Genomic DNA, 20,557 nt, shown 5'->3' with positions numbered 1-20,557 from the left:
GCTGTTTCAACATAGGGTTTTCTGTCCTGCATTGTGTTCTTTGCTAGCTTTGCATGGGTCTGTAGTGCAGGGTGGACTGCCATCATCTAAAGGCAGGGTTTGGCAGCTCAAGTGAGTAGAGTGAATGCAATTGAAATAAAGAAGTGGTTCCAAATTGAACCTTTGGGGAGCAGCAGCTACTGTTCCATCAAACTCTAAAATGTTGAGCATGGAGACTATCTTTGTTGGCTAGTGCTGTTCTTGCTACCCAAATACTATGTATTAAGGAACAGGCAGACAACTTTTGACACTAGGAGATAAAGCAATATTTGACTTAAACACTTTGTCCAGCTTTAGTCACATTGTTGGATGCCTGAGAGAAAACAGGAAAGCCCGTTCTGGCTCTTCTGATGGCAGTGGTTGCTTCTGAATCTTTCCATCCAGGAAGACCAAATGCTGATTTTGGGAGCCCTGAATCAGACCTCCTTTTGGTATTAAGTGCAGGGCCTGTGGAGTCAACAGGTTTGGGGAGGTAGGGCTTGTGTTTGTGGAACTTCTCAACTGTACATCGAATAACAGTGCCTCCCAGATGTGTGCTGTGCCCTGGAACGTGCTGTCGGCACTTGGGCAAGGAAGTGATTTACCACTGTGGATAGCTCTGTGGGGCAGGATTCAGCACTTTCCCTGGAGCTGGCAGGAAGACTGCCTTTCTTGCTAATTCAGCCTCTGCGTAAGCTTGGAAAACAAATGTTTTGGTTCATCTTGCCTGTCATGTCACCTGCAGTCATATTTGTGCCCATGTACACGTTTTGCTCGGTGCCAGATAAAATAAGTCTTGCTTGCATGAGAGAGAGGGAGACCAGTGTGTGTGGTGTGGCCTGAGTCTGGGGTGATTCACCAAGTCCTTGGTTCTACGTCATATGGGTGGAGTGCTGCTCCACTTCAGATTTTGGAACACGATGGAGAAGATTGCTCCTGCTCCCAGCCAGCTGTTTTCATTTGTAACCACTGCTTTGTATTAAATCAGTCTAGTTATCTTTGGAACCTATTGTTCCTCTCCACTTCTTTTAATCTTCCCCCCCCCCCGTCTTTGTTTAAATGTGTTGAGGTGGTCTTATCAAAGCAGAAACATATTGCTGGTTGACTGAGCACTTTGTGAAAACGGTAAGGGAGGGAAGTGTGGTTTTAAGAGAGGGTTTATTTTCAGTGTTTTCAAAACTATACAGCTGGGGTAGGCAATCTAAATGTAACTTAGGGCTCTCTTAAAGAAAGGCCTTCTGGCTTTCTCTTCAAAACTAATCTGCAGGAGAAATTGGTAGATGATTTATTTTGGAATGCTCTAAAGTTACTGCTGGTTTTGCCTTTAAAGGTACAAGTGTGTCTGCGACCCAGGCTGGATAGGAGATTACTGTTCAACAGAAGGGAATGAATGCAAATCGAACCCATGCCAGAACGGAGGAACTTGTGAGGATCTGTTGAATGGATATAGATGTTCCTGTAGGAAAGGATTCAAAGGTGAAAATTCAGGCAGAAGTTTCTATTCTCTTTTTTCCTTTCCACTTCATTGCACCCTTAGTGCCATTTTAATCATTTCATTAAACTTCATGGAAATAGGAATCAAAAGGGGAAATGCCATGTTTGTATGAAGTTAAATTGCAGTCAGTTAATGTAGACATGATACAGCAGCAGAATATTTAATAAGACCATATCTAATCTTGTTTGGACTCATTAAGAAAACTCCTGATGACAGCTCAGCTTAATTTTCTTTGTAAGAAAGTTAGACTGAGATTATGTAAAGGCAGTGGGAATTGAAGGGACATTAAATTTGGAATTACCATGGCAGCTGTCTGCTTGCGCCCACTGAGCCCATGAGGAGTGCTTCAGTCTCCTTTTCCTTCCATTGAGATTTTTCAAATACAGAAATACTGTCCACTGCTGTGTAGGAAGATCATGCAAGTTATGATCTACAATGTCTTTATTCGTTCTTCCAAGAAGCACCAAGCTCTTAGCGGCATACTCTCCTTTTTCCCTTTCTGCTTTCTAGGAGTGAACTGCCAGGTAGTGGTTGCTCCTTGTTCCCCTGATCCTTGTGAGAACTCAGGAATCTGCCAAGAATCTCCTGACTCCGAAGGGTACACCTGCCAGTGTGCCCCTGGCTGGGAAGGTAACGGGGATGGGGAACACTGTACTTTCAACACTGAGCAGAATTGGCATTGAGCCTTTTGACCATTGCCTTATGAGGAGTCTAACGCTTGGACTCTCCATGTTTCAGGGGAGAGGTGTACAGTGGATATTGATGAATGTCTCTCCAAGCCCTGCAAAAATCATGCTCTGTGCCATAATATTCAAGGCAGTTACCTGTGTGAATGTCGGCCAGGCTTCACTGGAGGAGACTGTGACAGTAACATTGATGACTGCCTTTCAAGTGAGTATCGGCAGATTGTTCTCTGTGTTCCAGTTTTTCCTAGAAATAATTTTGCTGTGCTATTGGTGACTGCTGTTTGACAGATGCTGAAGGCTTTTTTATAATCACTTATCAAAAAGAAAAAAAACCCACCAAACCTCAGCTTTGAAAGACTTGCATGTTTGAGGCAGTCAAAACCCATTACATTCAGCTGCTAGAAACAGACCAGTGTCCTGATAGCAGGAGTTGTTCCCAGATTCTTAACTTGAAAAGGTCCCTAGAGTTTACATACTTCAATAAGGAGCACTGTTAAATGAAGAATTATATTTGCCTGAAATTTTAATACACCAAGTTAAAGTAACACTGCAGGGCTTACCTGTATTTCAACTTGATTGAGGTGTGGTGGGAATCTGGAGTATAGCAGTCTTTCCTGAACTGTTTCTGTCTGACATCAATGTTCTGGAAAGAGTGGGTCCTGTTGCTGTTCGAGTTAATCCATATTTGAAAGCAAATTAAGCAGCAGTAAGGCCTCTGTTCCAGAATAGGTATCGGTTGCAGGATAGCCCGTACACTGATGAGTACTGAAACAGTTTAAATTACAAGAAAGCAATGTTAACCTCATGCGCCTGACACTGTTGTTTACAAGGCAAACCAAATATATAGTAGCTGCTTTTTCTTGCTGGGCACATTCTGTATCATCATCAGATAAAAATCTGAGCCTCATGTGTTTTAAAAGTTCATGTGTTACTATTTGAACAGTGCTTTAGCAAACCTTGAGGGAGATCACGGTGTTGTAATCTTTTAATTGGCTGGCTCTTAAAGAAAAACAAAACAAAAAGCTCCCCAAAATCCCCCAAACCAAACCTCTGGATTTTTTTAGAAAAGCATAAAAACAAACCAAAGTCTTAAATGACTTTAGGTAAGAATTTAGAGAATTGTGCTTGCATTTAAAAATATTTAAATTTGTGACTGCTGTAGAGAAGGATCCAAACAAGTCTATTAGCAAAAGTTAAGCGTGGGAGACTCCGAAGCAGCACTGCCGAAAGAACTTCTAAGGCATTTGGCTCAGCCTGAGCTTTTGATTGCCTCTTTCTGAGCAAACAGGTACAGTACAAAAAATGTCACAGTGCATTGACCCAAAGCTTTGCTTACTGAAGCCAACAAAATTATTGCTTGTCTTGTTAGTTTTTACGTGGGTGTCTGAAGATAAAAATGTTTTTCAAGTGTTCATTTTTCTCTCTTGAACAGCTGGGAAATCTCTCTTCCTAAGTGTTCTGAGAGCTGTGAGATTCATCCTATGTTGTCTGTTAGGCAGCACACCCATGAGGTTGAAGAAGAATTTCAAATTACTGCTACAGCTGATTTCATTTAGCATAACAAAAACCTTCCATGGCTTGAGCCAAATGTCTTTAATCTATGAAGCAAACAAACCCTCCAACAACAAGAACTTATTGAAAAGTTGATAACTCGAGTCTCCTTTTTCTGTCAGTAAATGTGTGGCACAGAAAATTAATGTGCAGCTTTTGGCTTCAGTCATGAATGGCTGAATGCCATAGAGACAACATTTTTTAGCTGCCAGGGGTCTCACTTTGAATGTGCTTTTTCTCTGCAGTAGTCAAATGACCTCTAAATGGATGCAGGTGTGTCTCTTATAACCCAGATTTTTATCATGTGAGCATATTTCTCAGTCATTAAATGAGCTTTAATTACCTTTCACATCTGTTTTCTTCATTTACCAGTGAACAAAATGATCTTGTACTGAACTGTGAATTTTTGGTGGAGTCTATTTGCATTTTCAAGTTTGTATTTTAGTAGTACTTTAAGTTAGTCACAGATTAAAAAAAACCTGCTCTGTAACCTTTTTTTCACCCCCCTTCCTGTCTCCCCTTTCCCTCCCCCATCCCAGTTTCCCTCTCTGCCTTCATATATGTAGGCTTTTGGTCTAGGGAATGCAGAGCAGAAAAGATGTCTGGCTTCAGAGGCAGTATCTGACAGGGGAATGTGGGTCTTCAATCCAAAAGTGGAAGGAGTAAAGCAGGAAGAAACTACTGAATGGCAGAGACCTTTCAGGCAGATGGGTACTTGTGGAAATAGAAGGAATACACTAACAGGGGATGCCTTAGACCAAAAAATGGTGATATGCAAGTAGCAAGACCATGGTAGGGATAAAGAAAATTTCAAGAAATGCAGAGGTGAGGAGAATCCAAGGTGGTGTATGAATTTATGAGCTTTTCTGCCAGCCTTTCCCCAGTCAGTCTTTGATACTGGGAAAAATGCCAAATGCTCAGTAATGATAAGTGCTCATATATACACTATTATACCCATACATGTTTGATTTGACTGGACTACTTTCATGCTTAAAATTAAGCACCGAAGTTCTCTCGTGTGTTGAGCAGTGTCTGGAAAAGAGAGAATGGGCCAAGTTCTTTTATGAGTAAGATTTGGTAAGGAAGAAGAAACCTTGCTGTGCTGTTTGTATTGTGTTTATCAGTAGGCATTTGTCAAAAAAGCGGAGTCTGAATTTTAAACCAAGAGGCTTTGGGTCTGGTTTTGTTGGTTTTGGTTGAACACATCCCAGCAGAGAAACCTTTAAGCCCTGAAGCTTGGTCTTGATCCACACCTTCTTGTGAATTCATTATTGATAGTGCTTTGCAATTACCTCTTCCATAAAGTGCCTCAGAAAAACCCATCGGTAGTCTGTCACACTCTGGGCTGTGTGATACTTTTTTCCTAAATAAAAGCTACTACTCTAGGCCTGGCCTTTGTTACTCATTTTAACACTTGGTGTAATACTTCTGTCTCAGATCCCTGCCAAAATGGAGCTTCATGTGTGGATGGGATTAACTCCTTCTCATGCATCTGCCTGCCTGGATTTCACGGAGATAAATGTCAAACAGATACCAATGAATGTCTGAGCGAGCCGTGCAGGAACGGAGGCACGTGCACCCACTACGTCAACAGTTACACGTGCAAGTGTCAGCCTGGGTTTGAGGGAACCAACTGTGAGAACAACATCGATGAATGCACTGAGAGGTGAGAGAGCTTCACTGTGCTGCCGTGCTAAGGTGTCACACGATGTGTGCTCGTGGCTTGAAGTCAGTGCTACTCAGAAGCAGTTTCTAATGATGAGGATCTGTTTTCCTGCCTTTTGTCACCGAGACATGCAAAGAAAACTTGCTTACCTTGTGCAGGATACCAGCTGGAAGGCAGCTGCCTCTCAAAGTTGGTCTTCAGTTTGCATGACTAGTTAGAAGCTTAGTTCCATTATAGGAGGAATATGACAGTGTTTAACAAATGTTAAGACAGTAACAGGTGCTAGCTTATTAAAAGAGAAATAATTTCTATTTTTTTAAGACCATTATCATATAAGGGAGGGGAAATAATTGATCAGTTATGAACAGTTACTGTGCTGAGAAATACAAAAGCCGCAAAAATGGAAGCAATGGCCAGCTCTTAGGCAGGAAAAACAAATTAGCCCTGAGCTGAGTTACTGACAGCAAATAACATGAAGAAGCTACCAGGAGGAACAATAAACCCACAGATTCTGTACTGGAAAGGTTTAATCGTCAGAGATCTTTTAACACTCACAAATTGGATGCGGTTTAGCAGAGTTGAGATAAAACCTAGAGTCATTCTAAGGGGAAAGTGTGGAACTGAGTTAAAATGCTCAACAGCTGGTCCTTATATTAATGGGTTCACTTGGTAGTTTTAAAAGCTCTTTGAGTGTTAACCCTGTGTATCCATCATCTGCCTGCGTATTTATTTTAAGCTTTGCTAGGATTGATGTAAGCAACCTCAGATTCTCAGATTTCTAATAAAGCTTGAAGTGGTTAAAAAAAATATTTAAAAATAGTCTGCTCTAGTCTAGTTACTAGAAACAAATAAGGTGCCTAAATGCAAAGCTCTTGGTATTCTCATACGTTTTCTGCATACAAAGAAAAGATCATTCTTTTCTTTTATAAAACAGCATTTGTGGGGGAGGAAGTATTTTAACATCTTTCACTTAAGAACAGGATTGCGTCACTGATGAGGGTGTGTTTAATCTACACACCAGTTGTTTAATCAAGTGAAGTATGTTGGGTGTTTTAGCAGAACCTAGTTCTTCCTTGAGGTTCATCCTGGTTTTGTTTTCATTATCGGCCAGGACAGAAACCAGTCTTGCAGGTATGAATGAAGGATGTAGCAATTTTCAACACTCTGCCAAGCTGAACCAGTCACACCCTCTCAACCAAAATTTACTGAGCTATGCTTAAGAGTGCCATGATGGTTGGCTAATTTGAATTTGGTTCAAATAATTCTTCCGTGTCTTGTGTGAGAAGCCGCCTATGAGAGAGTGCCATCTTCTTTTGGAGATGGGTACCTGATTTCAGTGAAACGTGCCAAGTGATTGGTAGTTCCTCTCATTTTCCTTGTTTTGCCATGAATGTAAAAGAGCAGGTTTTGCTCTGTGTAGAACAGAATTCATCCCACAAGGCAGAGGAGCATCTCTGATAAATAGGTTGATGTTGACATCTCTACTGTAATCACAGTCAGGATCTTTGACAGCGCGCAGAACAGATAACAAGCATGAATACATTTTGCGTGCTTTATCAAGCCGATTGAGTCTGATCTAGGGTTATTTTCAGAGGAGCAGGAGTTTCCTGGCAGACATTTTTTCAGAAGGAAAAAGGAGTCAGTTTTGCAGGAGGCATCACTTCTGACTTTCCCAGTCACTTCTCCACTGCCACCTAATCTGGCAGAATTTCTTATGATCAGAAGATTGGGGGAGAGGGGTAATTCCTTTGATCTGAATTCTGTCAGGGCATGTATGAGTAGTTTTACAAATCAAGGAGTTAAGATTCTCATGAGAAGAGGAGGAAGGGATTTAGCAATACCAATACTTTCACATAATTTCAATGAAGAACATGCTTGTGTTTTGCATGTTACACAGACTTTTTCCTTGAGAAAATATACCTGTGACTCCTTTGAAGCTTTAAAGAAAAGGCAAATTGTTTTGTTTCTCGTAATTAGTAATACAATTGTAATCTGTAATAAAATTTGTATAAAATTTATCAGTTTGAGCAAGCCACACGCCTACCTGGTACAGTACTGTTTGTGGTCACATTGAGGCTGGGAAAATTTCATTAACTAAGTTACCTTCATCACCAATAACTCATTGGAACCCTGCTTTACTTTCTTCTCCTGCCAAGGTAAAAGACAGTGAGCTGGAGTGCCCTGGAATTGCTGTTACCTGGTGTGTGCTTCATTAGCAGCAGCTTACCAGTGGTCAGAAGATCCTGTAACCTGGTTTTCTCTCTCGTGTCAGTGAAGTTTGCGTGCTGTTTGGCTATGAGTTAACTGCGTTTTGTTTCAGTTTACCTTTGTTCTCACTCTCTTGCAGCTCCTGTTTCAATGGAGGTACTTGTGTAGATGGGATCAATTCCTTCACTTGCCAGTGTCCGGTGGGGTTTACAGGACCCTTCTGCCTCGTGGAAATTAATGAGTGTGATTCACATCCTTGCTTGAACAAAGGCTCCTGCGTGGACAGCCTGGGCACATACCGATGTATATGTCCTTTGGGTTATACTGGGAAGAACTGTCAGGTGGGTGACGTTTCCTTGCCCATTTTGCACAGGGGACTGTTGTTTGAACCATCCGACAGCACAAGTGACTGGGTTGGATGTGAGGTACCAAATGTGGCAGAGCTCTTGTTCCTTCCGTTCTGTTACAAGGTGGTTGGCCTGTTAGCCCTGAGAAAAATAAGTCCAGGGCCTCTGTCTGACAGAGCAGGTGCCCCGGCTCAAAACTCTGGAAATCAAAAGTGTCACTTTGTGAGGAGGAGGAAAAACACTTGGTTATTTATGAGGACAGGTGTCACTGGAACTTTCTAGATTAGTTTTCTTCTTAAACGAAAAACAGCTGTTAGCTTTGGAAATGGCTGCATTTCATTTGAAGCATAAAATTGTCCTGACTGAAGGCTGAGTCCTGTGTTAAAAAAGAAAAACCAGACAAACCCAAAGAAAGAGCAGAGTATCAGTCTGATTAGCAGGCCCTTGATTTAACTGGCTTATTTTTTTTACGGGGAGGTGTTGTTATTCTGAGTTGATTGTAGATTTTTTTTTCTATAAGAAGCCAGAAAATGTTTTAGCGCAGTGACTGACGTGATTGTCCTGTTCACAACCTCAATAAAACCCTCTAGACTTACTTGCAGTTCAGGTCAATTAGTTTTTCACAGTTGAGCATAGGAGCTGCAAACCCATACTGTAAATGACCAACTAGTACCTATTAAAAACTTCAAACTTGGCATATCGCAGTGGAAACAGAATACTGATTTAATTTTTCCGATTGGAGGGTTTTTTTCTTTTTCTTCTACGCTTACCAAAACAGCAAGGAGGATTTGGGACTGTTTCTAGCTTGGAACAGTAAACATTGTATTGGCTTCCTCCATAAGCAGTCTGCATGCTGCCATAAAAAAAAAAAAAAAAACACACAAAACCAAACCAAACCAAAAAACCCACAAACCTGTGAATTTCTTAAACTACTGGAAAACACTACAGTTTGGTAAGAATTTTGCAACTGTCTTTTCATGCCAATGTGTCTTTGTAAAGCAGTGGGTGTTAGAAGCAGCATTTTAGTGGCAGTGGGGGAGGTGCTTTTCAGAAGCATGTTGTGAGACATTCAATTGCCAGGTCTGCTTCTAGGTATTGCTAATGGAGGAAGTGAGTGTAAAGGAATGAAGTGATACAAAAAAGCAACCCCTCTGCTACCCTAATTATACATTCTGGGCACACCACTTAAACCTCATCGGGAGAATTAGCATTGAGAGTGATCGTAAAGTACTGTGAAGTTCGCTAGTTCCTCTTCTGTTATGTTTGCTTTGTTTTTACTTGAGAAAAGGATTAATGTTCCTGTCCCCAAATTAAATGTTGTGGATTCTCAGAAAGTCTGCTTTAGGTTTGGAGAAGCCTGATCATAATGTATTACTCATTTTACGCAAGGAATCATAACTTTCTAAATTTATAAGTACTATTCAAAGCTGTATTGGAGAGATTTCTAGATTACAGCTACACTGTAGCTCTTGTCTTGGTGGTAAACTGGCTTGACCTAATTAGCAAAGCTAAATAAGCAGCACAAAATCAGACAATGATTCATAAGTTATAGAATTTGCATGTAAAACAGTCAGCTACTCATTACAAATGCAGAAGCAAGAGGCTTGGTGTTTTTCTTCACGCTCAACTACATGTGATAAAACTTAATTCCAAGTTTCTTTTTGGTTGCCTGTGAAAGCACAGATTTTTCTACTTTAATCTTTATGAGGAGACAGTTTGCATCTGAAAAGCAGAACTTTCTGCAATTGAAATCGCATTTTACTGCCAAAATTCAGTACTACTCGCTTTAAAAACCTCATCCTTCCCTCAAGTCAGCTTGAAATCAATCAAATAGCTGTATTACTTTGAAGACTTAAGTGTTCAAAGAGGAAATGATGGTTAGTCGCTGGTTTATATTAGGTCAGACACTTATTTTGGGTCCTCGCTCCACTTTCATGTGATGATTTACTGAGTTTTAGTCTCTTTGTTTGGAAACTTTTTTTATATAAGGACTCAAGAAAAGCAGGATACTTTGGCCCCTCTTCAGTTCATAAAAAGAGTTGTGGGTTTTCAGTTGAAACTCAGAAGACAGGAAAACTCAGAGAGACCATACTAGAGCAAATGGGGCCAAAAGCAGGTATGGTGAGCTAATGACAAAAAGGAAAAGCAAAGATCAAAATGGGGAATACATCTGTGTCCTGGTTTTGGCTGGGATAGAGTTAATTTTCTTCTTAGTAGCTGGTACAGTGCTATGTTTTGGATTCAGTATGAAAATAACATTGATAACAGACTGATGTTTTAGTTGTTCGTGAGTAGTGCTTACTTTAAATCAAGGACTTTTCAGTTTCCCATGCTCTGCCAGCAAGCAGGTGCACAAGAAGCTGGGAGGGAGCAGAGCCAGCCAGCTGACCCAAGCTAGCCAAAGGGCTACTCCATACCATAGAACGTCACGCTCGGTGTAGAAACTGGGGGGAGTTGGCTGGGGGCTGCCAGTCGCTGCTTGGGGCTGGGCATCAGGCAGTGGGTGGTGAGCAGTTGTACTGTGCATCATTTGGAGGGTTTTTTTCCCCTTTGATTTTATTCTTCTCCCTCCCTCCCTCCCTCCCTCCCTCCCTCTGTTTTCATTGCATTTGTTGTTATATTTTACTTTATTTCAATTATTAAATTGTTCTGATCTCAACCCATGAATTTTAGCTTTTTTCTGATTCTCCTCCCCATCCCGCTACTGGGAGGGGAGGTAGGGGGCAGTGAGCAAGTAGCTGTGTGATGCTTAGTTGCCAGCTGGAGTTAAACCGCAACTATTTGCCATCCTCAAAAAGCAGTGAAGATGGGGGGAGTTTGGGAGAAGAAAGGGCACTTGTTACTGTTGATAGCTGGAAGCCTCCTAATAATGTGGAACTAGAGCCTAGTCTGAGATAAAACTAAATTTTCTCAAACACAGCTAGCCAGAGATCCCTCTGCATAGCAAAGTGTGAGGATCAGCTTACTCTTGAAATGATGCTGCTGTCGGGGGGCTAATTCTCTGTGTCTGCAGTTTCCTAGGCCTGTGAGCTCTGGAGACACAGTGAAGCACCTGGCTTAGACTTGGGAAGTCTTCCTTTCTTTCCATTGCTACATGGAACCGGTTTTGCAGAGCTTCCTTTCTCTGCTTCCTAAATTTGTACCACCAGTAGTGTTTCCTAGTGCGCTTGCCATATATGTTGTTGTGGTTTTTTTCTCTCCAGGCGCTCATGGATCTGTGCAGCAAGTCTCCCTGTAAGAATAAAGGCACGTGTGTCCAGAATGGAGCCCAGACCCAATGCGTCTGTCCACCTGGCTGGACTGGTACTTACTGTGATGTGCCCAATGTCTCCTGTCAGGTGGCAGCTTCACAAAGGGGTAAATAAGCATCCTCTGTGCTTTAACTGAAAACTTTTCCCCTTGCATCATTAATCTGCGCCTCCCTTCCCCATATGCCTGTGAACACAGCACGCATTGGAAATCCCAGAGAGCTTGCCTCTAGGTGGTCAGTCATGATCACTTCTGATCTAAAAATCTCTCTGCAAGGTTGTATTTGGGAGGCAAAGCTTTCTTGATTCTTCCTGACATAAGAAGCTAGCTTCTACCATAAAAATATTAGAAAAGAATTAAACTTTTCACGATCCTTAGAGTTTCAGTAGTACCGTTTTACATGGGCTGCCTATCTGGAAAATACATCAGCTGTTTATGCTTTTCTGCTAAATCCCAGGCAGGCCAGGTTTAAGACAGGTTGTCCTTGTACAAGGAAGGCATCTTGTAACTCATGATCTTTGTAAGTATTTTCACAGAGAATACTGGCTGCTAAGTGTGCTATTTAGCTACGTAGGTAATACCATTTCCCCCCAAAGCCGTAATTTCCTGCTTCAGATGGATGTACATGTAAAAGATTTGGGGTTTAAGTGAATTTATTCCTGAAAGGTGGCTTTGTAGCCCAGGCTGATGGAAGTCATGCCATTTCCAGTCCAGGAAATCCAAACAAGGAGATTCAGTGTCAAAGGAGAAGGATGTCAAGCTCCCATACCTTCTGCAGATGTTCTAGGTACAAACATTGAACATTTGTACTGCAACAGTAGTACTTCAGATGTGTATTCACTAGCCAGTGGTAAAATAATACAGCGGTACAAGTACTTGATGACAGTGTTGATGTTGATGATCCAAAGGGGACAGAGTGGTGACTTTATTTGGAAGCCAGCTGTGGTTCGGACCCACTGTAATTTAAAGAGTAACTCTTCAGTTTTTGAGTTGCAACTTTTCAATTTATAACGTGCTTTTGTACTTGTATTTTTATGTGTTTGCTCACTTTATTTGACTTTGTTTCAGGAGTCACAGTGGACCAGTTGTGCCAGCACTCTGGCCATTGCCTCAATGTTGGGAACACACACCACTGTCAGTGCCAGGTGGGTTACACTGGCAGTTACTGCGAGGTGCAGCTGGATGAGTGTGACTCCAGCCCCTGCCAGAACGGTGCCACCTGCCAGGATCACCTGGGTGGATACCAGTGCAAGGTAACGCACGGTGGTTCCGTAGGAAGAGGTCTAAATATTTACAGCATTGTAATGCAAAGGAAATCAGAACAAATCAGAAACACATATGAGTGGTAGAATAGCTTCAAAGAGGTGATAAAAGCGATCTGCACCTGGAGGGAATTTTTAATTTAGCTGTGGCAGAAGCAGTGTTCCTGAGAGGCTTTTAAGACTGAATTAGAGGTGTGATTGTAAGGAGGTGTGGTTGATGGGCATTTGAACTCCTTCCCTCTTTGAATACTGAGTTCTTATCTTGAAAGATTTTTGCTTGAGGTGTGGTTTATATTAAAATATATGTAGAATGCATTAAAGGAATGTTGCATTCTCCCTATTGGATGGGCAGAGTATGCCTTAACTCTGGGGGTGGGAGATGCCTTCCACTGCTTTTTGTTTCCTACAGCTGATGCAGAGAGCAGTGTAGACCATGATATTATGGTATATCAACCTTCCTAAGCTTTTCAGAATGGTGGAACACCATGGAAGCTCGTGCCCACAAGGAAAGGATGAGTTTTATGTAACCTTAAGTTAAAACTACTTAAGCCAGTCTCAGCCCTAAAGGGTGTCAGGATTTGATCGCTACATTTTGAGGAATAAAGTCACTCAAATTCAGACATGCAGCGTGCTGTTGAGTACTCACATGGTCAGGTGTGCTTAAGCTGGCTGGCTGTGCAGCACTTGAAATCGCTTGCAGTTGTATAGCTACAGAGGCAGTCATATTCTGTACCACTGGGGGCCCGCTTTGTCTGTGGTAGCCTTTCTCAGATGTCTACTAATATATCTGTTAGGGGAAGATTATTTACACTTATTTTTATACTGGCAGTGTGTTCCTGGATACCAGGGTGTCAACTGTGAATATGAAGTGGATGAGTGCCAGTTTCAGCCCTGCCAGAATGGAGGAACGTGTATAGACCTTGTCTATGATTTCAAGTGCTCCTGTCCACCAGGAACTCGGGGTATGAAGCTCAGCAATTAAGTGAATGCTACAAGAGTGGATTTTTCTTTCTGACTACTGGTTTGATGATGGAGAGTCTAAAGGGAATGCATTATTTTCATTGAAGAATGTTCCCAAAGTGCACCAAATCCCTTGAGATACATATTTTCTCTTTAAAAATAAATGCTGCTTTTTTTTCTTTTAAAGGAATAGGTCATGACAGTGTCCTTTGGGAATGTATGATCTGTCTTTGGCAATGGGGATGGGCGACATTAAGATCTCTCCCAACCCTGTCTGTTTTGATACAGTAAATCCAAGGTTTCTTTTTGGCTAAGATGGTATGAAATAGACAGAAAACTTGCTTAGTTGTTGCATAATATCCAGTGTCCTTTACTCGACTAAATTTTGTCCCTGCATTGTCCTCTGTCCTGGAGTCTTCTGTGGAAAAGAAGTTCAGTGCCTTCAGGCTAGCTTAAACTATTTCAGCAAATATGAGCTCTTTTATTAAAACCTTTTTTATTAAAAAAAAAAAAAAAAGCCCACAGTTACATGATGGGTGGTTTTCAGTAAGTATGATTCCACACAATGTCACGTTTCTTGAAACCTAACCTTTCATTTCCCTGTTATATATGACCTGATCGCCCTGACTTTCTACCTTTGAAAATATTCAGGACTACCCATTTTAACCCATTGGTGAATGCTTTCTCACTTGATTTTTTTTTCTTTATTTATTAATAAAGATTTTCCTAATCTTTTTTTAATCAGTTAAAGATTTTACATTCCTCTGAACTTACATTTTCTTTCTGAAATATGTCATCTCAATGTAGGCAAAATCTCCAGATGTGTGTCAGGTAGAACGAAATTCCTGGTTCATTACGGAAATTTAAGTAAAATTATAAAATAATCCAATATATTTGTCTTCTGCCCATGCATATTACCAGTTCATTCACTTTAAGTGTGGCTGTCAGCACATCTCCCTAGTATGTGTAAGTGTTTATTTCGTGGTAAATCATTGCATTAGCAATGAACGGAATCACATGTATTGTTCTTAATTTGGTCCTCCAATATTTTTTTTTAAAAAAAGTTGCTGCTTATGTCTCTACGTCAAAGTGTGTTTTTATGTACCAGTTTCTGCATTGCCAGAACTTCTGTGTTGTACTAAAGCATTCACCCTCCTGTGAGAGGTTCTGAATATACTGCTTTTAATTCTTCCATCTTTATTTGTTGAGGTGGATTACTCTTTGGGGTTTTTTTTAAATGAAAGGACTTAGAGAAGATTGATACACTTACTTAGGATATTAAGACTTAGCTTTTGTCCCTGGCCCAGTCTGAAATGAATACTTCACTGATGCCCGTGGAAGCATCCTCCGTGTTTAGCTGAATGACTTTAGTTGCTTTGGATGAATCGGCTGTATTAACAGACAAAACGATTTGCTCACCCTACCCTCTCTGTCCCCTTTTACCTGTTATACCGTGCAGTGAAGGCAGAGCCAGGACCAGACATTATCCCTTGAAAGGGAGTGCTGCAGCGAGAGGGGGAAGCTGCCACCCTGAGCTGGTGCTGAGGGTTTACTGTAGGTCCCCTGAAGTCAAACTGCAGGAGTGGCATGCTGGCCAGGAATCTCTGTTTTATCACAGTTGCTTTTCTGTTGGTTTGTTGTTGCTTGTTTTCATGCTGTTGCTACAAATGCTCTTTGCCGAGTTTTAGGGTTACCGCCAAGTTAAATGAATGGTGGGAAGCTTGCAGCCTTGCAAGGACAGCGCGGGGCTCTCTGGCCGTGTTCAGTCGCAGAGCTAAATTGAGTGCATCTTTTTTTGTTTTGTGTTTTTAATTATGCCCGTAAATTAAGTCAAGCATGAAAGCTGCTAAATACCAGTATGACCTACCATTGAGAGCAGCCCCAATCTAAAACACATGCTCCCTAGGTCTGATCTGAGGCTGGCTGGCTGCACGGGGTATGGATTGCATTAAGCTGGGATCATTATCTGTTTATATCTGGGACTGTGTATGACGTGGTCTTAAAACTTGATGAGCAGTATAGGAAATGAGGCCATGATACCGTATCCTCAAATTGTTACTCTTTACTGTCTTGACAGGCCATTTGTGCGAGGAGAACATCGATGACTGTGTTTCAGACTTGGGAGTACCCCGCTGCTTTAATGGAGGACAGTGTATCGACCAGATTGGGGGCTACAGCTGTATTTGTCTCCCGGGCTTTGCAGGCGAGCGATGTGAGGGAGATATCAATGAATGCCTCTCTAATCCTTGTAACCCTCGTGGAAGTCTGGACTGTGTTCAGCTGATAAACGATTATACATGCATCTGTCGTAGTGCTTTTACTGGTGAGTAGTTGTAAACATGCTTCCAATTTCAGAGTAATATCTTGAAAAATGGTCATTCTTTCCCTTTCTGGCAGTCATGTTATCTAGTCACTTCCCTTTACAATATGTGCTTGTTTCCCTACACCATGTCTCAGTTTTTAAATGAATCTTTCTTTTAAACCTTCTAAGAAATTTGGCTTCCAGAGCTGTCTCAGACAAAGGAATCTCCTGAGACACTTGGCTGCCAGCATATTTTTTTCCTGTGGTACTTTTCTCTCCTTCATAATTTCACATTTCGAATATTGGAAGTGTAGCTGTTCACGTGTCAGCTTCTCCATGGCTTTTCGTTTTGCAAAGCAGCATGTGGATTTTCTCTACAAATCAGTGTCATAGTATCAATAATTAGCTTTTGGCCTCCTTTTCTACTCCTTGCTTCCTTTCTTCCTTACGTTGGTGATGTGGTCTGGATGGAATACTCTATGCATGGACAGGCTGCACATTCCTAGCTTGGTGATGTGATCCTTCCACAATCCAACTTTGAAACGCAACTGCAAGAATTTCGCACTCTGCAAACTTATGTCTCACTCTCTCTAGACCTCTTCTTTGTTAGTATTGCTGTTATTCTGCTTTCTACCTCCCACTGGGCATAAGTTTGGGCTAATAGTCTCCAGATGTGTCTTAACTTTCAGCTTTCCAGTTTCCATGTCAGTTTAACTTCTTATGTATTCAGTTTTCCTCCATTAAAAGCTTTCACTTTCCCTGCTTACCAGTGACCTTCTCTGCATGCTTCATGAGCAGTTTTTACTCCTTTTTTTTTTCTTGAAACTTAAAGATGCTGCAATTTTCCACTAAATCTGTGATTGTCGGATGCAAAGGAGTCACAAGGACATACATTGGAGGGATTCATATAGCCTTTTTAGAATGAGTTACCTAGACTGACAAAAGTAGTTCCTAAAAAAGCAACATAGGAGGGCAGCTGAGCAAGGCTAGCTAGTTGGGACACCAGTGCAGGGCATTAGATAAGTTTATATTTAAGCCCATCTGTTAAGGTTGGTTTTATGAATTATGCCTCATGTTGCTCCTGGCTCTCATGGAAGGATTGCTGGAACTTGCGGAGTGGGGAGTGCAGACCTGCTGCACCCTAGGAGGAACAGGGAGAGCTGCTGTGTCTCAGACATGAAATCTGTCTGGAAATGTTAGGCACAGAGGGGGAGCATGCTTCTTCCTCTAGTTGTTAGTCTTCTGTGCATTCCATGTTGACCCTTCTGCTTGGGAGGGAACGGGGTGGCTTTGCTGTGGTTTGTGACTGAGAGGATGCCAGGACTCCGTGGACTATCCTGCCCTGTCTGCTCCTGTCTGCAATCAGTCAGTCTTGGCTGCACATGTGTGGAGGCTTCTATTAATGTTTTCCTAGGGAATCCAAGTCATGCTTAGGTCATCCTCATCTTTTTAAAGTCTGGTGTCAGAGTTTGACTCTGGGAGCTGCTGCAAATGCTAGTCAGTGCAGTAAGGCCTCTGTCTAGCCCATCAGTCTGGGGAGCGTCTGCTTGCTTGTCCTGTTCACTCACATTGCATCTGGTCCTGAGGGCTGTTTGTTCATGGTCAGAGTATGATTTACCTTTGGACTCATTGAGCATCTCCCCAAAAGTAAAGAAGTCTTAGGAATCCCCAAATTGATGTGGTACAGCACCTTCAGCCTCTGTGCCTGGCTGACTTGGGGGTGACAGCACCAAATCATGTCTCTGTACTGGGTTGCATGCATTTTTGAGGAGGCAGACAAGGTGGGCTGTCTCCAAATACACATTGTGGATTCTGGGATTGTGCCTTCCTCTCCCACTACTTAAGCAGCTGTTTAAAGAGCGTGTGCTATCTGAAGAGGTGTTCCCTACCTGTTCTGAGGGGAAGGTCTCACTGGAGCGTGTTTCTCATTGACTGTTCATTGGAGTGTTTTGCTTTGTGATGGCTTTTTGGTGTGCACACACAGACGCACATTTCTCTGCTCTCTTCTCCCCGTGTGTCTGCATCTCAGGTCGTCACTGTGAGAGCGTAATAGATGTGTGTCCCCGAAAGCCTTGTCAGAATGGAGGTACCTGTGCTGTTGCCAGCAATATGCCGGATGGGTTCATCTGCCAGTGTCCCCCGGTAAGCACCGTGTCCTGCAACTGGATTGCCTGCCTCAGCTGTAGAGTTCTCTGGCTATGGTCTCATTAGTTTTACTGGTCCACTGTACATGAAAGTTCTCTTTTCTGTACTACTTGCAAAGCTGTGTCCTCGGACACTCTTTCCCCAGTCCCCTAGTTTACCTGCTTAGCTGGGAAACCCAGGGCTTCTGGGTGCCCTAGGAGAGTGATGCTGCTTGTTGTTGCCCCAGACATTTCTGCTGTTGAGGCATGATAGCTGACTTTTCTGTCTTAAACCTAGCATTAAATTTCGACAATTTCTTTTGCCTTCCTGTGTTTTCTGTGCTTACTGCAAGATTCCCCTTGTTCATGGCTCTTCTAAGTCCATTTCAAAAATGTAATAGAGCATTGTAAGTTCCTAGTTTATCCCTGAGGCTAGATCCAGAAAATCATGGCACCTGCAATGAGGCCAGAGGAATTAGGGGAAGAAAGGGTTTGCATGTGACACCTTGCCTCCAGCCCTCTTGAGTGCTGAAGAATAAACTTGTGAGTCTGGTTGTTTTGCCTTTTTTCCTCTCCATAGGGTTATTCTGGAGCAAAATGTGAGTTCAGCAGCCACAGTACTTGTGGACAAGTGAAATGCAAGAAGGGGGAGCAGTGCATCCAGACATCTTCTGGTCCACGGTGCTATTGCCCCAAGCTGTCTGTGGGAGAGGAATGCCAGACAAACACGGGTTGTGCCAGTGCTCCCTGCCAGAATGGTGGAAGCTGCCACCCTCATTCTCAGCCTCCTTACTATTATTGTCAGTGCCCTGTTCACACCCAAGGCAGCCAGTGTGAACAGCCCGTAACTTTCAGCCCAGAGCCCCGAGGATGTTTGGATTCCCAGTGTGTGGAGAAAGCGAAAGATGGCTATTGTGATGAAGACTGTAACACTCATGCCTGCCAGTGGGATGGAGGCGACTGCTCCCTGACAATGGAAGATCCTTGGGCCAACTGCTCCTCTTCATTGCGCTGCTGGATGCTTTTCAATGGACAGTGTGACGAGTTCTGCAACACACCCGAGTGCCTGTTTGACAACTTTGAATGTCAGCAAAACAGCAAAACATGCAAGTAAGGCCTGATCCTGAGAACGCTTTCTCTGTGTCACTGATGTATCTCCTGCTCTAGCGCTTTCAGTAGCTGGTACGCTTCATGCCTGCTGCTCCCACCTCTTCTGTTTGTTTCTGTTGCTGGTCCTTGCTCTGGCGGAAAGTTTGACATCAAGAGTTTCTGCTGCTTTGTGGACTATTTGTCTGCTGTGACCTAAGTTGATAGCCTGAGCAAGGGCAGTGTGTTAACCTGCTTGGTAGATTGCCCTGCTTTCTCTGGAAATGTAAATAGGAGGCATTGCACCTAAATCTAAAACTAGGTTTTAATAGCGAATGCCTCCTATTCTGAATTTCACTCCATACCAGTAATACTTGTATTTTTATCCCAGCTGTACTTGCTACCTCTGAATGTGTTGTCTAGCTTGTCTTTGTTGTGGGATTTCTTCCTCTTCAGTTATTTGTGATAAATGCCATAGCTTTGCTGTAATGATTTTCTCTTGATGAGGCAGGACATGTTACAGCTCTGTCTGTAAACAGAATAAGCAGTTCTCTTCCACTGGTACCAGAACCAAACCACGTGTTATTGGGGTGTTCTGTGCTTCCTACTTCTACCCTGCCAGATTGCAAGCTCTATCCTGGAGTTACATTTCTTCTCCTTGTATCCTGAATATGAGTGGTATTTTACCTGAAATGATTATAAAGAGTGTAAGGCCTTGGCCCCTAGACTGCAGATGTACTGTACAGAATGTGCATGTCCTATATGCTGCCTGTAACCCTTTCACTGTTCTAGGTATGACAAGTATTGTGCGGATCACTACGCAGATGGCCGCTGTGACCAGGGCTGCAATAGTGAGGAGTGTGGCTGGGATGGTCTAGACTGTGCTGGTGACAAAGCTGAGAAGCTGGCAGAAGGGACCCTGATCATTGTGGTCTTGATGCCCCCTGATGAGCTGCTGGGTGATGTTCGCAGCTTCTTGCGCACTTTGGGAACTCTCCTGCACACCAATCTGAGAATCAAGCTGGACTCCCAGGGAAACCCCATGGTATTCCCATACTACGGGGAGAAATCGGCAGCACGGAGTCGGCGATCACTTGTCATTCGCAAACACAGAGAACTAGAGCAAGAGGTCATTGGGTGAGTGGATGCCTTTGTGTTCCTCGGGCCTTGTTATGCTGGTAGCTCTTGCTTGTAGGTGTCTGGGGAATTCTGGACCGTCTAGGGCTGTAGCTTGTTTTTTTGGGGAAATGTAAAGCTATTGCAACAGCCAAATTCAGTGCTGGAGTGGAAAGATTAACTTAAAAGATTGCGGTTTAACTTAGTAGTGCTTTGTCAAAAGTTTCTGTCACTGAGTTTTGTGCCCTCTTACTCTTATCTCTGCAGCACCAGGGTGTTCCTGGAGATTGACAACCGTCAGTGTGCAGAGGATTCGGAGCAATGCTTTCAGAACACAGAAGCTGCTGCAGCTCTCTTAGCTGCTCAGGCCATCAAGGGCATGTTGCCCTATCCTTTTGTGTCTGTCCAAAGTAAGTAATTGCAGAGGGAAAACTGCTTGTGAAGGAAGGCACTCGTCAAACTTGGGCTTGCAAAATTCATGCTCAGAT

The 20,557-nt window shown here is 42.6% G+C and overlaps 1 protein-coding gene across 1 annotated transcript in view; it reads left to right on the top strand.

Moving 5' to 3' along the window:
* Positions 1-20,557, top strand: part of NOTCH2 (notch receptor 2) — an 87,219-nt gene that overhangs the window by 54,721 nt on the left and 11,941 nt on the right. The window contains exons 14-26 of the mRNA XM_040610457.1: positions 1,349-1,494; positions 2,024-2,143; positions 2,252-2,404; positions 5,188-5,416; positions 7,764-7,965; positions 11,175-11,328; positions 12,289-12,473; positions 13,312-13,444; positions 15,520-15,765; positions 17,774-17,886; positions 18,448-18,977; positions 19,746-20,090; positions 20,337-20,479. Of these exons, the coding sequence (XP_040466391.1) occupies positions 1,349-1,494; positions 2,024-2,143; positions 2,252-2,404; positions 5,188-5,416; positions 7,764-7,965; positions 11,175-11,328; positions 12,289-12,473; positions 13,312-13,444; positions 15,520-15,765; positions 17,774-17,886; positions 18,448-18,977; positions 19,746-20,090; positions 20,337-20,479 (2,699 nt within the window). The remainder of the gene's footprint in view (positions 1-1,348; positions 1,495-2,023; positions 2,144-2,251; positions 2,405-5,187; positions 5,417-7,763; positions 7,966-11,174; positions 11,329-12,288; positions 12,474-13,311; positions 13,445-15,519; positions 15,766-17,773; positions 17,887-18,447; positions 18,978-19,745; positions 20,091-20,336; positions 20,480-20,557) is intronic.

This window comes from Falco naumanni, chromosome 11 (genome assembly GCF_017639655.2).
Source record: "Falco naumanni isolate bFalNau1 chromosome 11, bFalNau1.pat, whole genome shotgun sequence".
In the NCBI taxonomy this organism is placed as follows: domain Eukaryota; kingdom Metazoa; phylum Chordata; class Aves; order Falconiformes; family Falconidae; genus Falco; species Falco naumanni.
This window is presented reverse-complemented; position numbering and strand designations above follow the sequence as displayed.